The following is a 24,216-nucleotide window of genomic DNA, read 5'->3' as shown; positions in this document are numbered from 1 at the left end:
GCCGCGGCTCATTCGGAGGATGGCCTCCGCCGCGGCGTGCGGCTCCGCGCCCGCCCGCCCGCCCCGACAGCAGCCGCGGCCGCGGGGCGACTCCCGCCGGCGCCAGGCCGCGCTCTTCTTCCTCAACAACATCTCCCTGGACGGCCGCCCGCCCTGCCCGCCCTCCGAGCAGCCGCCGCCGCCCGCCGGCTCGGCCGAAGGGGAGGAGGCAGCGGCGGCGGCGGCGGCGGAACCGGCCGGGGCCCCCCCGCGCCTGCAGTCCCCGGCGCCCCCCTGCCCGCCGCCGCCCGCGCTGCTGCTGCCCGGGGTCCCCCCGCTGCTGGCCGCCGCTGGAGCCAAAGGGGAGGCGGACCCCTCCCGCGGGGGCATCTTCCTGCCGCCGCTGCTGCTGGGCGGCCCGCTGTGCCCGCCGGTGCCGCCCGCCCCGCCGGGGATGCTGGCGGCCGCTAAGCCGGGCGCAACGGGGCTGCTGAGCCCTACGCAGAGCGCGGCGGGCGGAGGCTTCGTGCTGGAGGCGCAGCGACAGAGGTGAGCGAGGGGCAGGGGCACGCCGGGCCGGCCCGCAGCAAACCCCCCCCCCCCCCCGGGAGCGGCCGCACTGACCCGCGGGGCGTGGGAAGCGGCGGGACCCCCCCCACCCAGGGCCATGGGAAGAGCTGGAGTTTCCCAGGGCCCTCGGCCGGCGGCTCCGGGGGGTGAGGAGCGGAGCATGGGAAGCGGGCGGCCCTGGGAGGCGGTGCTGGCCCCGTTATCGCCGGGGGGCACCTGCCCCGTACCGGGGGTGAGCGGCCCCCGGGGCTGGCTGCTCGGGGAGGGGGGGTGCGGAGTCGCTCGCTGGGTCTCTGGCTGCAGCCCTGCGGTATCCCGAGCGCTGCCTCCTGCTTGTCCCTTCGCTCTGGTTCTGCATCTTTCTGCTTCCAGCTGAAGCCGATGGAGTCATTGCTAGGTAGGACTCTTCGGGTGTCCGCTGCCGATGTCCTCATCTCTGCTGCTTCTCTATGCAGTAACTCTGTGTATTAATAAATGTCCGGGCGCTGGGAACTTTGAGTCAGCCTCAGGGGAGGAGGTTCTGGCCTTTAGTGCAGGATTACCGGTGTGTTTCCAAGGGGCTTCTCTCAGCCTGAGAGTGTTGGTTTTCCAGGCAGTTGGAAGGCGGGCTCCTGCTCAGATCCTGGGGATTTGAGCTCTGAAGGAACTCCTTTCAGGCTGTTTCTGGCATAAATAGCTTTGTAAAGTAAGCTGGCCCTCTGAGCCTGCAGATAGGCAAAGCAGTATCAAAGGCTTTAAGTCTCCATGGTCTTCAGAGCTGCTTCAGAGCTTTGTTAGCGAGCTGAAACAGAGATGTCTGTGCTTTAAACCTGGGGAGCTTTGCTAATGCAGTTGGTGGTGATCCCTTTCAATGTACATCCCTGGAGTGTCCTGGACCCCCAGGAAACTACTGGGAGCTTAAAGTGAACTTAAAGAGAAGTAGCTGTTCATTGGTACAGTGTGGAGATCCTTTTGCCTGTTGTCCCTCCTGCATTTTTTTCCTCCTTGAGCTGCCATTTACTACCCATTGCTTTTCTTGTAATGGAAGAGACCTTTCTTTCCTTACTTCATGGAGAAACTGAAGCTGGGGCTGCTAGATGGATGCTTGGTACTCATAGTTTGCACTATGGGTACCAAGTACAAGCAGTTGGGTACTGCTTGTTGAGCAGGAAAGCCCAAAGCGAAGGTGTTGCTGTGGCACAGCTCCTTCCCAGCGCTCCACAAAAGCCAGAGCACTCAGTGCTCTGTGATTTCATTTCATTGCTTTATTACCGTAGTTAAAGCTCTTGAGGGCAAGTTTTACATTACGAGTTTTACAAGCACAGTTACCTCTGCGGGTGTGACTCTCTGTGTGCCTGTGCGTGCTGAGTTCTGGACTGATGGAGTTCATGTAAGTGATTCAGTCCTTTCCCTTCCCACACCAAGTCAATAGCATAGTAAGAAAATATTCCTGGGATCTTCTCATGTGATGTCCTTCCTGCCTCTTCCCTTGGCACCTGATTTTAGGTGTTGTGTTCTGCTGCAGCTGTTGTAATCAACCCACCTCAAAAGAATGATAAGTCAGAACTAGAAGGTAGAGAGAAGCACAAGGAGGTAATTGAGGGAATGAAAGAGCTTCTGTCTGCGTAGTGACAAAACAGACCATGATTTTTCAGCTTGGGAGAGGTGGCTGAAAGGCTGTATTGTATCGCATTAATCATCCTGTGTACTACTTACAAGGGTGATTTGGAGTGAGAGTTCATCTATTTTTGTACTTCTAAAGAGGAAAACAGTGAGTGGAGAATGCAGCTGAAACCCTCAGGTTTCAGAAGGTCCACATCTTTACATAGTGATACACGTCTTTGGCCAAGAGGATGGTTTTATGCTGCCTGTGGGGATGTGTTGGATCCAACGTATCTCTTCCCAGTCACACTGGAGCGGGTGAGATGGACCATCCCTCTGTAATCACCATTTGTTTTGTTGCTGGATGGCTCCGTGGTTTGCTCTGACAGAGCATCCCTTCATCCCCATGGAACAGCAGCATCTCTTGCTGCAAATACATGAGGAGTGATTCAGGGACCAACTTTCCTGCAGGACAGTGATGGTTATGCTGCTTCCCCTTCTGTGGTTGCAAAATAGGATTCAGAAATCAGCAAACCATCACAAAATGGGTTTACTTTTCCTAGGACATGGGAATCTGGGTGTTGTTTTGCTAATGTTGCTGCTCTGTATGGGTGAACTGTGGGATCATGTAAATATACAAGCGTATGAAGTCAGCAGAGGGAAGGGGGAGGTGGGATCTGTGCTGTGACTCTGGACATCTAATCTTTGGTGCCCACTTAAGGCAGCTGCTCTCCTCAGAGTCCTTTTTTAGTCACTGCCAAAGCTGCTTTGAGTTGCCCTCTGTGGAGCCTCCCTTAAACACGCCAGGAGCACAGGCTGAAGGGTCTCCAGATTCCCTCCATCCATGTTCAATGACCACTTCCTGGGGATCTCATCTTGCTGGGGTTTGCCCCAATCCATGGGGATTGTTTTATCTAAACCTGATGGTTTTATTGGGCAGAGATTTATCACAAAACTTGACCTTGTTTGACTTGAGAAGGCATGAGAAGTTGATGGGACCAGTCAGCGTAGCTCAGGGCAGGTTGTGATGGCACCTCTGCTAGAGTGGGTGGTGATTTATTAGTAACAGGCAGGAGCTAGAGTATCATAGAATCCCAGACTGGTTTGGGATGAAAGGACCTTAAAGCTTATCCAGTTCCAACCCCTGCCACGGGCAGGGGCACCTTCTGCTAGAGCAGCTTGCTCCAAGCCCCTGTGTCCAACCTGGCCTTGAACACTGCCAGGGATGGGGCAGCCACAGCTTCTCTGGGCACCCTGTGCCAGCGCCTCAGCCCCCTCACAGGGAAGAGCTTCTGCCTAAGAGCTCATCTCAATCTGCCCTCTGGCAGGTTAAAGCCATTCCCTTGTACAGGCCCTTGTAAAAAGCACAGCCCAAGGAGTAAGTGACCTGTTCAGCTGATGGCACATGGAGTTTCTCGTTGCTCAGTAGCTGTCAGGTCCTTGAGGATGGAAACTTCAGCAGTGCACACCCCCGGAGGCAGCGTTCAACCTGGATGCTTGGTTTCATTGTGCTGCTGTCTGAGCATTATCAGCTTAATGACTTGAACCTTCCACTCTTGTTTTCCTGAGGAATCTTCTGTTTGCAGGATCTTCAATTACAACAGTTATACCAGCCTGCTTAATCTGCTCCCCATCCCTCCTCCCTTCTCCTTTTCCATCTTGCTCTGTTCTTTTGTTCTTTCACAGAACCAGCCTCCCAAGGAGCAGTGGAGGGAGGCAGCAAACAGCGAACAAATCTGCATTCACAGCTCTTTAATGAATTTCTGCAGCTGGGTCTGAGCTTTCTGTGGAAACACAGATAACAGAGCCCTGAAAATAGCCAGGTTATGAAAGCATGAGGAATGGGAACCACAGCCCTTATGTCAATGCTCGTTGTGCTGCTGAGGGTACAGTGTAGCATCATGTAAAGCAGCTGGGTTTGTCATCTATTCACTGCGTTTTGCTGGGCTTAAGAACAAATACAGAGGCTGAATGATCTACAACTGATGCTTCAGTGTCCTTGGTCAGGGAGCTGACGGAATGCTCAGGATTGCTGATAAGTCAGAAATGAGTGAGCTAATTTAGGTCATTTTAAGGGTATTTAAGGAGTTTAAACAGGAGTTGATAACAGCAAGGCTTTGGACCAACTCTGCTTGTGAGTGTTAATTGGGCGCTGGGATTGCTGACATAGGTGTGATCCCATTGGTTCCTTGGCTGGAAGAGCAGAAATGCTTGGTCAGGCTTTTATGCTTATGATGGTCATGGTGTTGTTTTGTGCTACTGTCAGTTTAGCTGCTGGGGTCACTTCAAGAGATATAAATACTGTAACAATACCCCCCTCTGCTAATAAACAGACTTTGTTGAAAAGGAGGAAATGGAATGTTTCAAAGTCTGAGTTTTCATTTCAAGCCTTGTTTGGAATAACCTGAGCACACACGGTGCTTTCAGGAAGCAGCAGGATCTGTTGGGCTGGCAGGCTTTGACCTTTCAGAGCAGACTGGGGTGTGCTGCTTGGGGCTGAAAATGGACATAACCTAAAACTGAACTTTATTTAAATTATAAGGCTGCAGCTTTCTCTTGTATTTACAACTGCAGATGAATTGTATGTGTTTAATATTAACTGCTTATAGTTTAGAGCTGCCTGTGGTACTTATTATCTGGCATTCCCAGGCAGGTATATTACTCAGAAGTAAGCTGGAGCTTGGAGATCAGAAAATCCATGTCCTTGTATCCTGTGCATCTCTGCAAGTGGGTCTGAGTCAAACAATCCCAGAGTTAACACCAAGGTAATGCAACCTCTTCACTTAAAAGAATCCAGAGAGGCTTTTTAAAGTAACTTTGATCTTGAGGCAGGAGTTGTCTGTACAGCATTAAATGTACTTGCAGCTAATTTTACCTGTGGATGGATTAGAGCTGTGGCAGTGAGTTTTGGGATGCTGTGGGAAAGCGGATGCTCTGGAAGCGCAGTTTGCACCTTTCCCTTGCTGCCCAGCTCATGGTTCCTCTGCAATAAGGGTGTTTGGGATAATGTTGCCTTGCTTCAAGGCAATGAGCCATCAGCTGAGAGAGGAAATGCTGCCAAATTAAATGTAAGAAGGGGAGGAATTGGGCCTGTAGGATTGTTATGACTGGAACTTCCTTATCCTGGTGCTCCTTGGCTGTGGACTTGAATGCACTGCCCAAACCAAACCTTTTGTAGCAGCACAGCATTTGTGGCTGTTTCCTAATGTTTTACTTGTAAGATTTACTTTACAAGCTTCCTTCGAGTTAGGACAAATAACACCAGCTTTATTGGACTATTATTTTCCAATGTAACTCTTGACTGAAGTCTGCAGGATCTCAGTGTACTCGCTTAAAACATCATTTCTTTGATTCACAATCCAGAACAGTTATCTCTGCCCCTCGCCTTCCTGCTCTGATCTCAGCTGGTGAACACGTGCCTTCTCGGGCTGAGCACTCAGAGCTCATGTTGAGCAGCAGCTGTACACTGAGCACTATGGTATCAGTGAAAAGGATGGGTTAGGTTATCAGTGCTCCTTACCATGACTTAGCCCCAGAGCCCTCCTTGAAAGCTGCAGAGATGCAGACTGTCCTGACTTGCATCCGCTTTGCCAACTGACCAGAGTGCTGTGGGTGAAGCTTCTTCACTGGGGCTATGGTTACTAGCAGTGGTTCTCAGTTTTTTGGCAATTTACTGTGAGCTGGGATGAGGCAGGGGGGAAGGATCTTTGCTTTCCATTTTAAAGAGTAGTTCTGAGCTACAGATGAGCTTTTCTGCTCTGGGTGGGTATGGAGTGTTCGCTTTAGAAGAGAGGGGGAGAAAATTGGAAAGAGGGGAAGTGATTCTAACAAAAGTCTCAATTTCTAGTTTCCTACACTATGTATGTTTTAGTTATAGTAAATCTTGAAGACTTAACTTCATCTGTCCTGTATTCCTCCTATCAGCCGGTTAGAGCTGTGAGCCTGTCAGGCTGAGCTGAAGATGCTTTTTGAGCCTTCTTTTGAAGATTGTTCCAAAGTCTTCCAGCTCTGCAGATTGAGTTTAAAAATGCAGGACCTGACGTGCACACGAGCATAATGAAACTTGGATGCTGTAATGAGCACGAGGTATTGTTGATAAAGCAGGTGACTGCAGATGGAGGGTACTCAGCTACAGCCACTCTGTCATGCTGACTCTTCAAGTGCAGAGTTTTAAACACCTAACCTTTGGTTTATACCAGCTGTGTGTATAACTTACAGTAAGTTGTTACAGCTCATTCTCTGGAAAAGCTGTTAAATGAAGAACCTTTAATTGGTCCCATAAGTGCAACAAGTGAAGTGATTCACAAGGTGGCTCTTGGATTCACAAGACATTCATAGAATTAGAATGGTTTAGGTTGGAAGGGACCCTCAAGCTCATCCATTTCTGTTGCCCCCTGCCTGAGGCTGTGATCCCTGGGCATTCAGAACACCCTGACCCTGTGCAGCACCTTCCTCAGGGGACGCTCGTCCTGCATCAGCTCTTGCGCAGGGTGGTGGTACCCAGCCTCAGCTTACCCTGCAGATGGAGCTGGGTGCCTGTGTCGTTTGCAGGCCAGCCACAGCACAGTCTGAACTGCTGCTGGTTAAAGCTGCTGCTCGGCACCATGGGCAGATTTGCACTTGCTCTGCTGTGGTCACTGCAATTTAAGCATAACATTTTGCCCTGGTGAGGCTACAACATCTTGATTGTGGGTTGGAGGGACTGATGTTGCAGTGGGAAGAAACAAGTGCCCATAAAAACACCGTGAGACCTCTCTAAACTTCCTTTGACTGGGCTTCCTCCAGTCTGTTTTGAATTGTCGTCTTCCCACTTAAAAGCTTCTTTCTTTTTCTTCTATTTTTTTAACTTGGGTTTATTGTGCCGATGGCTTTTGTTTTAACAAGGCACATGATGAAGTGACAGCATCATCTCTCAGAGAACTGCATGAGTATTTCTAGCATAATGCCCACAGTGTTATCAGGGACACACTTTGCATTTCACTTGCCTAAAAGGTCAGCAGTTCAGTGCTTGGTGAGCAGAGCACAAAGCACAGAGGGACCAGGCTTGTGAGCTAGAAACACCTCCAGAAACAGGTAAAGACTGAGGAACAGTGGTTGTGTCCTGGCCAGCACATGTGGTTTGCTTTGTGAGAAGCAGCAGGGATCTTAGGAGTGGGTTTTAGATGTGGGCTCTAGGCAGAGCAAACCTTACATCTGGTTTGGAGGTTCTGTTGCAACAGATGGCTTTCATAATACTTACTGGAAGGCATTATTTTATCCTTGGATTGTCTAAACACTCTGAGCACCAAAACAATGTGATTTATGAAAGGCAATGAATACAAAGCTCGTTTCCTAGTGGCATTAGGTCTTAATCATGTGTGGTTGTGAATCACAGCAGCTGCTGTGAACAGTATCTAATTTCTTTCCTTGTTAGTATTTAAACATCTCCAGGCTTAGTGAGCTTCCCACTTACTCTGCCTCCACCTTTATTCAGATTATGCTTCATGTGTGCTGCTCCTCGCCTGTCCTGTAGGCTGCATGACACACTCTTCTCCTTGCACGTGGCTCTACTGGTGCCTGAGGAGTGCAGGATCTTCTCCTGGCTGCTTGGGACCAGCAGGAAAGCTCCTGGTATCCATTCAGGTTTGCAGACAAACCTCAAATAAGAACACAAAGGTGAAGGAATTGGGCCTCCCCCCTCATTCTGAGGTCTTACAGAGGACCGTGCGCTGAAGCATAAAAGCACTTTTCCATGCTCATGCAGCTCATCTGGCATTACTCTTTAAAGTGAAGATTAGCAGAGGAATAAGTTAAACCAGCCCTGCTGTGAGACTTGTATTTATTCTCTGGCAGTCAGACACTTAAACAAATGTCAGGATGAGCTCCTGGGATGGTGACCTGTGATCCAAACAGCACGTTTGTGGTGCCATAAAGCAGTGAGTAGCTGCCTTTGTAAAGAAGGAGCACTTAGCTGTGTGCTTACTATTGGTTATGCAGGGTGTCTTTGCCTCTCATTGAACATCAGAGCTTGAAACCATCTAGCCATGAAAATGGCTTGCTCAGTGCTGGGCACTTCATGGTGTAGGTTCTTTGTTAGAGTAATTTGTCTCGCTGAGTATGTGGGTTTGGTGATTCAGAATAAATGTGGTCTCTGCCTGCTTTGGGCTTTAACTGAGAACTTGTTGCTCCTGGTGAGCTGTACTCAATCTGCTTTAGAGCAGGAAACTCATTACTGTAAGCACTGAGGGCGGTAAGGCACGGGGCACTGTTAGAACAGGGATGCTCACACTCGTATGCTCTGAGGCACAAACCTGACAACAGTGTATGCCTCCTGGGCTGCATAAGTGATGGCAGATGCAAAGTAAGCTTAAAAGCTGGAACTGGTTTCCTTAATCCCTTGATGGCAGTATTTTACCTCGTCAAAGCAAAGCAGGGTTCATGTCTGGCTGTTGGCTCACCTGGAAGGAAGGAAAATGATACAGCTTAATCTTGAAAATAATGTCTTGGCAAAACAAATGTGACAGGTAATATCTTCCTATTGCAAACAGGATTTGGGAGCTGGGTTCCTTGTGCACGTTACCGTTGACAGTTGTTACTAAGCTAATGCTTCCAAAAACCAATACATGAGTTTTTGCCCTTGTTATATTAATAACTCAGTCCCGTGATGGCTGTGATTACACTGAGGCCTGTAAAGGACCTTACAAAGGGACATCCGTATTAAAATAAAACTCTTTCAAGTGGGAAATCGGAAACCAAATTCTATGAGCCCCTGATTTTACATGCTAATTAAAAATCCTTGACCTCCCCCATGCCCCCATCTGTCAGCAGCACGCATGGCTAAAGAGGAACAGAGATATGAGCCTTGCTGCTAATTTTAGCCTTGTGCCTCAGGGTGTGTGTCTGCATGGGTGCATGCAGTGTGGATGCATGCAGGCTAGCATCCTTCCCACAGCAGAAGGGTGATGGATGCGACTTCATCCCAAGCCACTCGACCCTGCAGGCCTCTTTGGCTGGAGGAGGTCTCAAGTCATGTTACTGCCTTTAGAACATCCATGTCACAGGGCTTGGCAGTCCTGGAAGTGATGAGGATAAGAAGTCATGGCAGAAGATGCTGTGTTGCTGGAAATAGCTGAATGCCCATTGAAGTCTGGCTATGCAGTTGGCTGAGTGCAAACTTGTCCACGTGAGAGTCGGGGGTTAACTAGGATGGGAGGAGAATTGCAGTATGATTCTAGAAGCTTCTGATTTAACCCTTCAGGAAGGAGCAAAACCAGCTATGGCAGAAATGCTGGAACCAAGAGGGCAAAACAGAGAGGAGCTTCAAAATGGCCAAATAGCAGCAGCACACAGGGGCTTAAGGAAGATCACAGCCACAGTAAAGGCCAATATTAGGAGTTAAAAAGTGTTTTGTGATGGTTATTTGTTTCCAAACCTGGAATCAGAGCTTGGGAGTGCTGAGCAGGAGTGTGAGTGCCCCCAGGGCTGCCTCACCATCCCTTAGAGGACATGGTGACCCAGGAGCTGGCATGGAAGACATCTGCCTGTACCTGAAGCCAAGTCTGATAGCACAGGGTTGGTGTCTCTCTTGCATTCTACTGTAGTATCTGCTAAAGAACTGCCAACTTGGATACTTCCAACTGCAGCAGCATCCTTAAACTGTACCTTTTTCCTCTTGGGTGTCTGCAGGTAGCCCAGCCCATGGATAGGAAGGGGGAAAATACTCGTGGTGAGCCATTGGCAAGGTGACTGTTCTTCAAGCTGGAGCTGTGACTTAACCAGCTTTTTCCTTTCAATTGCTAAGACGGAACATGGAGGGATTACCAGCGCTATACATAGATCGCTCCAAGCTGTGTTCTCTTTGCTGGCAATACTTAAGAGCTCTGTCAACCTCAGGGCTGGGGATCCAGCATGCTGCTTGTCTGTTGTTGTTTGCTCTCTGCACTGAGGTTCTCTGCCAGTGCTCAGTGGGACTCTGGCAGGACCAGAGGAGGACAACACCAAAGCTGGAAGTACTCAGAAGTTGGGTTTTCTCTGTGGGAAATCCGTCAGGATAAACATAAGGGTTGGCTGCTGCTTCCCGGTTTGGGAGTCAAAATGCATCATGAGTTAATTTGTTGGGGTTTTATCTGAACACAAGATTTTTTGTGGGCTTTTTGTTAAGTGCATATTTAGCTCATCAGGGGGTTGGCACGGTGTTGGCTTGTGTGACCATGTGTGCACATGTTGATAAGAAGCCATGGCGTAATCCATAATTCCTCTGCTCAGTAGCCCCTTATCTCGGAGCATGGGCTGTGTGTGTTTTCTTTCTTGGTGGGTCACCTCAGAGGTGCTGGCTGTGTAAACACGGGTACTGGGTTGAATGTTGAAGTTCTGGGAGGTTCCTGTTGTGTTGGCTCCCAAAGTAGTGGGGAGGAAGCACCCAAAAGTGACCTCCTGGCCAAGGATGTACCAATAAGCAATGTCTCTCTAGCTTGTCAAGGAAATAGCTGGTACTTCCAACAGGCTATTTTCAGGTTCAGGCTTCAAATAGAAAGTTCTTTAGGATATTGTTGAAATGACAGCCTGCTCCACAGAAGTCATAAGCTTTTTAATATCAGATACTTTGATTTCTAATTGTCAGGTAGCATGTCAGTAAAGGTGTCCATAAGGTAACTTGCAGTGCACATAGAGGCATTGGTATTCAGTTTTAGCGTTTAGTTGCATTTGGCAACAACCATTCTGTGTAAACTACTTAAAATCCTTTGAATTCCAGTGAATCGGGCCAAAAGCAAGAAGTGTTATCCTAAGTGAAGCTGCTTAGCACACGATATGTCACTCAATGATTTTCTCATCAAAGCTAGCAGCTACTGAAGTGATCTTGTGCAGGCTGTTGTTGAAGCTTGGATTGGCTGTGTGAGAAGAGCACTCAAACTAAAGCAAATATATACAAATTGGTGCAGAATGCTCAAAAAGTGTTAAATTCTGCAGCATGCTCCAAGTACTGCACTATTTAATAAAGAAGTTCTTTCCACTAATGATATTGAGGAATCTAGCAAGTCTGACTGCAGTGAAGGGGCTGCGTTGCTGTAAAACATTGGCTTGAGCATAGAAACTGTTTCAGGTACTCTTAACTGGATTAATGAGACCTCTTTATGTGCACCCTGCTTTAAGATCTGAGGGTGAGTGTCTTGCTCATCTGGAATTCCTCCAAGGTGACAGCTTCGCTTGAGGACTGAAGATATTTACAAGCATAGCTAAAACTGAAGTTTCCTGTTGGCAGAGTGGGGATGAGTCATTGTGGTTTTGAGTGCAGGGGCAGGATCCTCCCTTCACTGCAGCAGGGTTTTACTTACAGATCAGCTCTTGGAGCAGCAGGTTCAGGTGTTTGTCGCTCTTGTGTCTGTTAATGAGAAAAGGAGGTGGTGCTTGGAAGGTGTAATGCTTGGGATGGGGCTCCACCATGGAGGTATTGCATTGCCACTGTTCAAGGCCAGGCTGAACTGGGCTTGGAGCAAGCTGCTCTAGTGGAAGGTGTCCCTGCCCGTGGCAGGGGATTGGAACTGGATGAGGTTTAAGGTCCCTTCCAACACAAACCAGGCTGTGGTTCTATGACACTGCAGAGTTTCCAGTGAAGGTCTGGCCATGGCACTCTCGATCCATCCACTCACAGCAGGATCCTTTCACAGAACTACGTGCTTTCTTTGTACCAGTGCCTATTGTCATTGGCATTAGCTGTGTGTTCCCTTTACTCACCACACACGGCGTCTTTCTGTCTGCATCCAGGGGAGGAGGAAGGCTCTGGATGTTACCAGCTTCGTTCCTGCCAGGAGGTTTGACATTGGCCTCCGCATTGCATGGAGGGTGTTTTTATTGCAGGTCAGGTGCCAAAGTAGACTGGAGAACCGTGTGTGTGTGAAAGCATTAAATGTTCTTGTGCAATTCTCATTGAAAAGCAAAAAATAGCAATGATTTTAAAGCTGAAGTGCTGGTGAAGGGCACTGAAGCTGTGCCAGGAATGTTCTTCAGTAGGACCTGAATAGCTGTGCATATGTAGGAGGCAGTCTATAGCAATGCTGAATGTGGTAGCCCTGTGGGAGGATTTACCTCTCCTGTGTTCACAGAAAGGGACACTAGTTTTTCTTAGAACCATTGAATCGTGGAATACTTTAGGTTGGAAGGGACCTTAAAGATCATTTAATTCCAACCTGTTTGTGTTCTCATTTTGTTTTAAGAATAACTGAACAGTGCTGCTGAGAATCTGATACGTGTTTCCTTCTAGGGGCAAAAATACAGGTTTTATATGGGAGTAGAAATCATTATAAATTCACAGAGAAAGGGCAGTAGTTATTTTAATAACACCATGAGCAGACTTTGGGAAGAAGAAAAATGTTCATTAGTTTGGTATTAATTCTCTTCATATACTTGAGAACACAGAGAAAAGGGGGAATTGTTCCTCAGGAAGTTGCAGTGGGGAATGAGGAGCTAACCTGGTTTCAGGAATGCTCAGATGGAAGTGTTTCTTTGCAGAACCTTCAGATAATCAGGATGATCCGGGGACTGGAGCACCTCCCTTATGAAGACAGGCTGAGAAAGTTGGGGCTGTTCAGCCTGGAGAAGAGAAGGCTGCGTGGAGACCTCATAGCAGCCTTCCAGTATCTGAAGGGGGGTTACCAGGGATGCTGGGGAGGGACTCTTCATTAGGGACTGTAGTGACAGGACAAGGGGTAATGAGTTAAAACTTAAACAGGGGAAGTTTAGGTTGGATATAAGGAGGAAATTCTTTCCTGTAAGGGTGGTGAGGCACTGGAATGGGTTGCCCAAGGAAGTTGTGAATGCTCCATCCCTGGCGGTGTTCCAAGGCCAAGTTGGACAGAGCCTTGAGTGACATGGTCTAGTGTGACGTGTCCCTTCCCATGGCAGGGGCTTTGGAACTGGATGATCTTGAGGTCCTTTCCAACCCGAACTATTCTATGATTCTATCACTGGTATGTACAACCACAGGAGTAACTTCTTGCCTGCAGACAAGCAGTTTTAAGTAATGTTTATGTCAATGTATAAGGAAGAACACCACAACACCATCTCTTCTGAAGTGCTGGATTTCTGGCCACCATGCTCAAGAAAAAGCAGATGGATTTTGTTCATGTCCAGAACTCTGGTTTATCTCTTCTGTAGCAACAAACCAGTGTGGTTTGGTTTCTTACCCAGCTCAGGCTGGAGAGGCGGAGTCACCCGGAATAGCACATTGTCCGGCTGCTTAAAATGAAGCGCTGGGCTTCAAGACCAGACTTAATCCCAAGTAGGTTTCTTTGATCTTCAGCTTGAATTGACTGAAGCTACAAATGGCTTTGCTGTGTAAAAACCCTCCCATAGCTGCTCACAATTCATAAATCCCATTTTTCTTGACCTTCTTCCCCCTGCTCCTTGCTCCCATCCAAAGTACCATGCTTTTGCTTTGGTCCTGGATGTTAACTTCCAGGCATGAGAGCCTGGTTTTGGTCTGTCTGGGTGGTGCCAGAGTTCTGATACAGTTTAAAGTTGGATTTTTTAATTCCAAAAGTAGGTCTTGTCAAGCCAGATTCATACAGTTTTTGTCTTATATGCTGCTTCTGCATTGACTTCCATGGCAGTAGCGTCTATTAGCTGAGTTGTTATGTCTCTTTGGACGAAAACCTTGAACTTGAATGCACGTGGCTTGTGCTAAAGCTGTAGCACAGTATGCTCGAACGAAAGCAGAAAATATGGAATCTGATAGCTGTAGTGTCAGTGTTTTGCTGGGGGTAGATGAATGTGAGTGCATTGTTCCTCTGGAAATTGCAGTTGTAGTTTCACAATTCGTTTGTAAATCTCTCTCCCAACAAAGAATGACTTTGACAATAGTCGTGTATCTTACTTTGGCAAAGTCTATTTTTTTTTTTTGCTTAACTGTAATATCTTATTACTGTCACACTAACTCCCATGATTCCTACTATTATTCTCCTCCTGTCTTCCATTCTGGGATTTCAGATGAGTACTGAATACTCTTTGCTTCCCCTAATAACCCTCTCTATTGTTTTCTGGAGAGATCTGTCAATTTTATTGAGCTACAGCTGTAGACTCTGTCTGCTGACTCCTGCAGCTGGAGAGAGCTGTGTTCTGAACAGAGAGTACACACGGATTCAGTCGTCTTACAGATAGACCTGCATCTGCCTGTAGATTGATATAAAATTACTCCTTTGCATTGATGGGAAGGAGCTTTTTGTGGTATATTTTGTAAGATTATTTAAATGAGGATTTGGAAGCGTTTCAGGTGTTTGATTTCTAGGTAGGTGGTGTTATGTGTGGAAGGTAGTGCTCTCCATAATGAAGCTGGTATGAATGTACTTCCAGGGTCCTGGAGGGGTAGACAAGTTCTTGGCCTTTTTAGGAGCTTCAAACTCGTAGTTAAGCCCTCTTCCAACAACAAAAAGAACCCAAAGAACCTGCCATGCGTCCTAAGAGCTCATAGATCTGTTGCAGTTCATAAACTCCGAGGCCATGAACTAATACTGTTCACTCTTCGTGGTGTTGTACATTTTACAGAAGGCGTTTTATCTCCCAGCGCTGCTCTCTAGACTTTTTAGAAGACATAGTGGAATATGCCAGTGTACGAAGGTACTTGTTTCAAAAGCAGCATTAATCTCAACTCGTTGCATGCAGTCCTCTCCTCCCTCCACCCTCTTCCACGCCAATATCTGAGGTCCTGCATGCACGTGCTGCCATCTGATCATACAACCGGCATGACTTCTTCGTCAGAGCCCTGACCAGGTCTTGGGTTTTTGTTTGTAATTGCAGGAACAAGCCTATTTCTGGGTCTCCAAGACACAAAAGTTTGAAGAAGATGCACTTCATCAAGAACATGAGGCAGTATGACACCAAGAACAGCAGGTAACTTCTGAAGGGCAAGGTGCCTCCTGTTCTTGGGTGAAATAGGATGTGCTCAGTGGACCCTAGTTCAGTGCAGTTAGCCGTTTAATATCAGTGGCAATAAGGTGATGTCCTGGTTAGTTTTATATCTCCTGTTGAAGGCAGTAGGTGCTCATATCTACCCACCTCTGCAGCAATATTATAATGGTTCTGCCATCCTACTTTGAGCAGGTTAAATCATTCTCTTGTAACACCCTCCTTATCTCTAGCACACAAAGGTGAATGCTAAGGAGGATTCAAGGAGAATGGCTTGGTTTAGCCAAATTCTTGGCTCAGTTGCTGGGCAGAAGAGAAAGGTTGAGGCTGAATTTGCATTTATTAATAGAGGTGTGAGGCTTCATCTAAATGTAAAATATTATCTACATCTTTTCATAAGGCTCATAAAAAATTACATAAATATAGATATGTATATTTAAAGACAAGGATCTCCTGTGAGGAGCTCCAAGGTGATGACAGTTACTGAACACTGGATTCTCATGTAGAGCTTGGTTCTAAGCACTTACAGGCATTAATTGCTTGCATCTAAGCACTCTCAGAATGAAACCTCTGCTCTTGTGCTGCTTTCTGAATGCATCAAATCCATAGCAGTGTCTGTAACTTGCAGAGTGATACCAGAAGAGTCTTCTACTCATGTTCCATAAAAAGCTGCTTTTCATGCATCTTAATTCATATCCTGATTATTTTTTCCCCATCTGCTTACAGGATAGTGTTAATCTGTGCTAAACGAACACTGTGTGTGGCTTTTTCTATCCTACCTTACGGGGAGAGTTTACGGATCAGGTGAGTTGTCTTTAACTGCTGGGTGAAATGGCTGGTTTGTGGGTTGCAAAAGATCTTTATATGAGTATGGTTGGTGTAGGGCTCCTGTTTTGAAGCAGGTGAACTTATTTATCCTACTATTTATGTATAAGGACAAAAGCTTGCTATCAGAGCAGTAAAATCAGACATTGTCACAGCATCAAAGAGTTCATTCAAACTCCAAGAGGAAAATAGTGGGAAAGGGAGACTTGCCTTCAGGTGTCCATTCACGATTTCAAGCACTCCAGTACTATGAAATCCCTGAAAGCCGCTTTGAACAGATGATGTGATTTGTTGCTGGACATCTAAAGGGGTCAGAAATCAACTGCCTTTAGTGCAATCAACTAAAAAACATATGGAGCATCAGGGAAGGATGCTGCTGCCTTTACTGGAAACTTCCATGGTTTTGTACTGGAGTTACATCTAAATAAGTTAGGGATGCTCTTCCATTCTTCAGCTCTAAGCCATGAATGTCACTACTTGCAGTCTAAGAAAACCAGAAACAGTTTAAACTGAAACTGCTTTTGGTGTTTGTACTACATAGAGCTGTCAATATGATCACTTATGAGAAACCAAAGCTGGTAACTGGACTTTCCTGCAACCTTGCTCAGTCCCTTGTGCAGTCTGAATTGATTCTGTGAAGGTCTATGGTCCACAAATACACCATAGAAAATACTCATTTTATTCAAAGCTGCTTCTGGCAGAACAATTGTATTGTCACTCCTGTCCTGTGCATAACTTACACACGAAGGAAACAGATGTTTAGTGGTGGGAATTGCATTGTATGCAAATGCTCTTGCCACAAAAATAGTTGATGGGAAAATATTTTCTCACTTAATAGGAAAGCAGGGAGGTCACTGGAGCTGGTTTAGAGCAGTTCTGAGCACTGTGTCATTCTGCTTGTAAGCTGGCAATGCAGTTCTTCAACTGAAAGCTGCTTTTTGGCATTGGAATATAGGTGACAAAACTGCATGGTGCCATCGCTGAAGCAGAGTTCTGCTTCATTCTTAGTTTGAGCTTCTGTGCACAGTGGCTGGAAAATTGCCTTTCTGAAAGCTGGAAATCTAGTAGTATAAATCATGCTTGCTGTTAAGTGAGAATTTGGGTGTTGGGAATGGCATGGTCTTATGCAGAAATGTAATATTGGGGAAAAAAGTTTACTTTTGATAGGTGTATTGGTATGATTTGAGTTAAAATGAGATGAAATTTGGTTTTTGAACCTGAATGCCTTCATGTTTTGAAGAGAGTCATTAAAAATGACTGTTTTCTTGGAGGTGGTGGGATTGAGGGATTGCTCTGTTCCCACATAGAGAACTGAGTGTTGGATTTGGCTGTAGGTAGTGAACAGACCTGGTGTTTACCAGACAGGAATGTGGACTTGTGCATGTTGTAATGGCACATGTTCTTATCTGCATTTAGTGATCTAAGAATGGAAGGACAGAAGCAGCGACATCCTTCTGGGGGAGTTTCAGTCTCCACGGAGATGGTGCTTGGACTGGAAGGAGTAGAGCTGGGTGCTGATGGCAAGGTAAGGAAAGACGTTCTTATCTTCTTGACTCTTGATTTGTAATGCCAGTGCCCAAACCATTGACCAGGGCAGAGCACAGTGGGTGGGTGAACTGGCTGCTGTCACCCTGGTGTCGTTTCATGCAGGGGCAAGTCGCTCAGTCTATGTAGTGCTTTGCCATCCCTAAAGTGAGAGCTGTGACTTCAGAGCAGCAGAAGTTTGCTTAGATCCTCAGTTTGAAATATTTGGCTTGTGATAATGCTGCTTCTGAAGAGGCTGTTGAAGCCTGTGATCACTTCTGCCTCTGCTTCTGGAGAATTGATTGGATTCTGGTATTTTGGGCAACATGAGTGATGTTTTGATAGAAATATGGGCAAAATAAAAACCCTTTAGTTTATATACTGCCAGAATTGTACTGATACGATCCTCCCTTTTTGCTTCCTAGCCCACCAGATTTCCTACAACACTTCCATACTGGCAGTGTGGAAGCAAGATGTTCCTCATCCAACCTTTCCCTTTCTTCCAGTCCCACAATTTCAAGGTCTCCACTCCCAAATACTATGTTCTAGTAGCATACGTTCTAATCCCCAAATTCTCTATTCTATGAAATTCCAACTCAGAGTTCCTGGAGTCTGTAAATCCTAGATCTCTGGAAATAAGCTTTGCAGTAAGCTTCCCCCTCTTAACTACCACAACTCTCCTCTTTAAGGTTGTGTCCTATGCAAAATTCCTGTATCCAACCAATGCCCTCGTGGTTCGCAAAGCCGATGGCCACGGTGCTGTTCCCTCGTGTCGAGCTGGTGCTTCTCGGAGTCTTCCTGGATCAAGATACAAACCTGCGACAGCAAAAGCAATACCAGCAGGAACAGACCTTGGTAAGGACCAGTCACCAGCTTTGTCATCACTCTGCACATGGCAGAAAAGCTGAAAAGGAATGTATTTGTCTGAAACAATTGCAAGGAGTAAAGTGCATTATGGGGAAGGATGTGCTGGTGCTGGATGAAGACTCGTTTAGCACAGCCTAGTAAAGAAGGCATGTTAATGAAGTATAAATGCTGAGCCTTAGGACTGAGACCTGCACACATTCCTCTGCCCATCTGGCCAAGTTCTGTTTATGCAGTTCAAGGCGCACAAAGCTTTTCCTTGGAAGTGTGAACTTCTACATTACTCAGCAAGAAACATCTGGTGTAGAGGTGGTCCTCCTTGCCTTCTAGCACAGCCAAACAGTTTGTGACCAGAATCTCTTCTCTCATGTAAAAAAGCAAACCTGACAGCTCCTCTGTCTGTTAGATCAGCGTATAGGCAAAGCAATTCAGTCTTGAGCAGTTGTTTTCTGTGCGTATTTGTAGATGACAAGCTTAGTTTCCACTAAGTCAAAAATTATGCATCAGGCACATGCAGGAGAAAGAGCTTTGTGGGTTTTAGTCATTCCACTACCCAACTGGTGTATTTCTGAAATGCAAGCATGCAGAGTGCCTGTACTGTACCTTGGTAAGGGACAGGGACCTGCCAACACTCAAGTTTGCTGTTTGAAAACTTTTTAAAGAGGAAAGAGGGAATTTAAAGCTCTGTACCTTGTGCTTTCCTCATTCTCTCAGGAAGTGAAGCTGGGGAAGCTGCAGAGTATGATCCAAATATTCTGGATGATCCTCAATGGCCCTGTGGAAAACACAAACGTGTTCTCATCTTTGCCTCTTACATGGTGAGTGACTGGCATACCTGAACAGAGGAGTGAGTGCCTGGAAGATCCTCCTGTAAAGAAATTCCCTGAGGAAGGAAACTTCCTCTGGGAAGAAAAAGTCCTGACTTTTTGAGAATTGATTGGGAAAAATACATATATTTGGGTCTGTACACTCAGTTTATTGAGGACCAACCTGACATGAATCTCCATGGTGTTATTTGCTTCCTGTAACCATTTGCTTGCTAGTTCTTTGTAAGACTTTATAGCTGAGATTCAACATTACAGAGATGTTAAACTGTGAATAACAAAACTCAGGCTTGCCTTTGTGTTAGCGTCTTTGGAAGACTTGTTTGGCTGTGAGTACTGCTCAAAAGAGAAATGGTAAATTTTGCCTCGTGTGTTTCAGACTACAGTCATTGAATATGTGAAACCCTCGGACCTTAAAAAGGATATGAATGAAACCTTCAGAGAGAAGTTTCCTCATATCAAGCTGACACTGAGCAAAATTAGGAGGTAAGAAATGAGCACTGAATAATGAGAACGTCTACACTGTGCAAGGATGCTTTATCTTCCCCTTGCATGGAGCAAATACTAGATCTATTAATAGTATATATGATTAAACACTAATCTCTTGTTGATAGTTGAGCTGACTGTAGGATGACAGCTCCTTACAGGAATGTTAAGGATGCTGTGAAAGGGTAACAGTTGGTTTTCATAGTTCCACCTAAAAGGGTTTTATTCCACCAACTGTGGTGTGACAACACTAATAGCCAATTAACAGTGAAGTGTTAGCCTTGAAACAAATCCTTGTAACCTGATTGTGTGGCTGTAGTGCAGCCACACTCTAACTGGATTGTCTTTCTGGACCCTCCAGCTATTTTCACCTTTCAATTACCAGTTGGCTGATGATGGACTCTAACAAGATTCTAGGATGAAGAGTGTTAGGTTTGGGAGTCTTGGTAAAGAAGAGCGTTTTGTGAAGGCAGGATTATGCCACTCAATTCCTCATCTTCCAGGAAATGCATCTGGCCACTCATCAATGAGATGCAGTGTTGTGCCTTTAGAGAGAAGTAATCTCGCTGGTATTACACATCACTTAATGCAGCCAGGGCCTCTGAAATAGCCAGCTTAAACACAGCTCTGCTGAATCACCAGGGCTACGTGTAACTCTGCTCCAAGGCTTGCTCAGGCAGATTCTGTGTTCTGCTAGTGTTCTGCATGCTCCTCTTTGTAGCTGAGTAGTGTGTCTGCACAGAGATATTCTTGCAGGAGTAACATGAATGGCAGCCAGGAGAGGTAGCATCCACCATGAAGTCAGCCTTAATGCTGAAGCACAGGGCTAGCTGTTGTGGAAAGTGTGTAAACCAGTCTGCCTTCCCCCTCAGACCTGATTCTTCCACAAGGTGTGTAGTAGACAGGTCTCTCTGCAGCAGCTGCTGTGATCTGCACGACTTTGATGTGGTATTTTGTAAGTGAGGGTTTTTCAGGCGTATGATATGAATCACAAACCAGTTTGGGAGCCCAGAGGGAATCGTGCAGCAATAGCCTGTGTGTCAGTGAAGCAGCTAAGTCCCCAGTGTTTGCGAGCATATGAGGAACTGTTCTTCCACAGTCAGCTATGTTAAATGTTTGTGCATCAACTCCAGCTTTCTGCCAGCTGGACTTCTCCAGTCTAAGATTATCCTCATCGTGGTTATACAAACAGGAGATTTGCCCATGTGCTCTTCTGTTCCCCAGCTGCAGTGTTTCCAGAGCATTTCATATAAGCTGCCGTGTTTGAGAGGGTGTTTCTTTTCCTATTCCCAGTTTAAAGAGGGAGATGCGGAACCTGAGTGAAGACTGCAATCTGGAGCCAGTTACTGTCTCCATGGCTTATGTTTACTTTGAGAAGCTCGTCCTCCAAGGCAAACTCAACAAACAGAACCGCAAACTGTGTGCTGGTGCTTGTGTTCTGCTTGCAGCCAAGATCAGCAGCGATCTCAGGAAACATGAAGTTAAACACCTTATAGATGTAAGTACTTCGGGGCTTGCTTCAGGTGTTGTCAGAACCTCCTCTCTAGTTCATAGAACAAGACAAAGATCAAAGCCAAGATTTCCAGCAGTGCATGCTTGCTTTTAATTTAAAACCAGCTCTTTCAGTCAGTTTTATGTCTCATTAGGGCTCTTCCTTGATGAATTTCTGTGATTCGTTAAAATTACCAACTGGTGCAGTCTAAGGTCCTGGTGATCCTACAGTGAGGTTATTTTTGCACTTACTCAAGCAATTGTGACTGTTGTGTGGGTGTCACAGCTGAGCTGATAAGCTGGTTTACTTGTCTGATCCCTGGCAACACTTTCTGGTCCTGTAGGTACAGATGAGGCCAGGCGTTTCTGACTCCTGTTTCATGCTAATAATTAAACAGTACGTTGGTGTCTTGTGGATTAACTGATTCTTTCTCCCCCTCCTCTTCTTTTTTTATTCCTGTCATAGAAACTAGAAGAGAGATTCAGATTCAACAGAAGAGATCTCATTGGTTTTGAATTCACTGTCCTCGTAGCTTTGGAACTGGCGCTCTATCTTCCTGAAAACCAAGTTTTACCTCATTACAGACGGCTCACACAACAGTCTTAACCAAAGCTACTTTCAGCTGACAGCCAGTGGCGCTGGGGATGGCATCACTGAACACTGCTGGTGGAGTTGCCACCAGCCCTTCCACATGCCTGCGTGCATCCTGCCCTGGCTACAGCCACTTTTGGAGCTTGCAGTGTGTCACTGAACTGTTGAGGTGTGCATTGTGGCCACGTATGGCAGGTCTGGGGGATGGTACGAGAAGAGTTAATGAACTTTAATTTTCTTTTGGACATTTAAAGCACAGATATTCACCAGTCAGCTGTCATGGCTGCTTATTATTCCTTATTTATCCTTTTGGTTTTACTAAAACTGTTCTTCCCTATGAAGAATACTATGGTATTGTTTCTTTTTGTTTATTTTTAAAGCCTTTATTATATTCCTTGAAACTAAAGGAAGCATCACTTCCATTCCAGTGCACCATAAAATTCAGAGGTTTCTAAGAATCTTCTTGCATTTTTATGTTAATGAAATGCATACTTTATTTTTTTAATGATGTGCCTAAAACTGGCTGGTCTGGTACCAGTGCTTTTTAAGTTGGTTATTTTATTTAGTGGGGAATCCTGAATTCGTGTAGCCATTTATTCTTTACCTGCATTGGCCTTGCATAGAAGGAAGACAATTCCAGTATATCTGCACTAATGATACACAGGGCATCTATTCTCTACTATACTACAGATCTCTAGTAGTAAGACTGAAATTACTTTGTTCCAATTTAGTTGTATATTCTTAAGGTATTAATAATCATTTGATTTAAAAGGTTGAAAATCTCTAATGAAGTACCTACCACATGTTGAACAAGGTTGCTGCAGCAAAGCCATTGCCATCCAAATTCACCCTTTAGTGCAAGATGAGTGCTTGACTAAGAGCAGTTTTGCTGTCAAATGTTTCATTTCCAGTTTTTGTTTCAGCGTTCCATGGTCTGAAATAAGCACCTTTTTAGTATGACTGTATTATATATGGTCTTACGTGTTCTGAATACATGAGTCAGTAGAGCTACTGCTGCCAAATGAAGCCAATGAAACAAAGCATGCTCAATATTTAAATGCTACCTTTTTACTCCGTTCTTCCAGCATTGGTCACTGTGATGGTCCTCATAGAACTGGCATTTATTGCACATCTGAACAGCCCAGCAGTGCTCTAATGCTTACTCAGAGGTTAAGTAACTTCTCTGACCATTGCCTATTCCTTCATTTACTTTAAATATCCAGGTTGGGAATGAATTGTTGTTTGGAACATTCTGTGATACTGGCTCTTGGGTTGATTTTCTAAAGCAATATTATTATACAAACAACTGCGGCCGTTTGCAAGGAACAAAACTGATGCTTGGCTATTACAACTGAGAAACGTGTCATTTATGTTGGACTCCTAAATGAAATACTAGACCTCGTACTGAGGCAAGGGACTTGCTCTCTAATATGTACAGTAATGTAAATTCCTGTTCCTTGTATTAAATGTTGGTTGTAGCCAAAACCAAAGCTGAATCTTTCCTTTTCAGCTGTGTTTTGTCTGAAGCTAATTTGGATTCATTGGAATTGCATCAAACTTTACTGGAGCCCCTTCCTCTTTAAGAAGGGCTCGAAGTGTATTTTTCATATATAGTGACTATCAGATCTTTTGTAACTGTGTTCAGCTGTGAGTAGCTTCAAGTTATTGTGTACTATTTAAAATGCTTGTGACTTCTAACCCAGAAGGACTTTCTAGTCTCAGTAAGCAAAATGGTAACAGAATTAGACAATAAGCTTGCCAGTTATCTTCCAAAAGGTTTAAAAACTTGCCTACTAGTTAAACTTTCTACTGAATATAACTGTCCTTGCATGCAAGTAGTGATGTACTGAACATCTAGCATATACTTAGCCTTCAAATCAGCTAACAGTGAAGGCAACAATGTGGTCCACCACTCCTTTAAGTTATTAGGGGAGGGGACAGAGGTAGAACTGAGCATAGGAACTTCTGGCACAGTTATGCCCAGTGCTAGCAAACCATTTTGGTATAAATGAAATCAGAAAATGCCTTTCTCTGGGAACTTTACCGTATAAAGAGTTTTCTGTAACAAAATTAACTTTCCTTTCTTGCCATGTAAGGAAAACAACGCACTTTGGTTGCCACCCACTCTGCTCAGTGGAATTTTGTCTAGATGCAGTGGGCATTTGGGCTGCAGGGACACACACAGAACCTACAGTTTCACATCCTAACCTGGCAAGCTTTTGTTTTCCCTTTCAGAAGAACACATTAGGTTAAGGAGCATTAAGTTCAGAATGGTTCGTTTTGTCTAAAGGTTACCGAAACGTCGGTGTGGGCACATGGGGGTATTGGTGAGCTCAGAAGCTGGAGCAGAGGCCAGAAACCCTGCAGTGGAGCTGCACTGGTGTCTGTGGTAGAGCATGGTTTGGGGATGATGCCGTCCAGGGGTGACGCTCATGCATCAGTGCCTCCGTTGTGGCATCTGTGCAGAACCAACCCGGCTGCACAGATACGGTACCTACCGTGTGCGTGTCTGTGTTGGGTTTTGTTCCTAGAGCTTAGCTTGCAGTCTGCGGGAATGCTTTCCACCTAAAAGCTGCCACCATGTGGCAAAGGACTATTATTGCG

The 24,216-nt window shown here is 45.8% G+C and overlaps 1 protein-coding gene across 2 annotated transcripts; it reads left to right on the top strand.

Moving 5' to 3' along the window:
• Positions 1–19: 19 nt before the first annotated feature.
• On the top strand, positions 20–23,577 carry CABLES2 (Cdk5 and Abl enzyme substrate 2). 2 transcript variants are annotated; one of them, XM_057400862.1, is made up of 10 exons: positions 20–528; positions 14,647–14,718; positions 14,899–14,991; positions 15,733–15,810; positions 17,248–17,356; positions 18,045–18,210; positions 18,934–19,037; positions 19,423–19,529; positions 20,823–21,027; positions 21,487–23,577. In XM_057400862.1, the coding sequence occupies exons 1-10, from the start codon at positions 20–22 to the stop codon at positions 21,625–21,627; spliced, it is 1,584 nt and encodes a 527-aa protein (XP_057256845.1). In that variant the 3' UTR covers positions 21,628–23,577. The 2 variants fall into 2 exon arrangements, with proteins under 2 accessions (XP_057256845.1, XP_057256846.1); XM_057400863.1 differs by lacking the exon at positions 14,647–14,718 and having other exon boundaries at positions 21,487–23,575.
• Positions 23,578–24,216: the final 639 nt, after the last annotated feature.

The sequence above is a fragment of the Pezoporus wallicus genome, unplaced genomic scaffold (assembly GCF_028554395.1).
Source record: "Pezoporus wallicus isolate ANWC-B61680 ecotype Strahan unplaced genomic scaffold, APGP_CSIRO_Pwel_v1 contig_11133, whole genome shotgun sequence".
NCBI classification, from domain to species: domain Eukaryota; kingdom Metazoa; phylum Chordata; class Aves; order Psittaciformes; family Psittacidae; genus Pezoporus; species Pezoporus wallicus.
The sequence above is the reverse complement of the archived record's forward strand: the minus strand, read 5'-3'. Positions and strand labels throughout refer to the sequence as shown.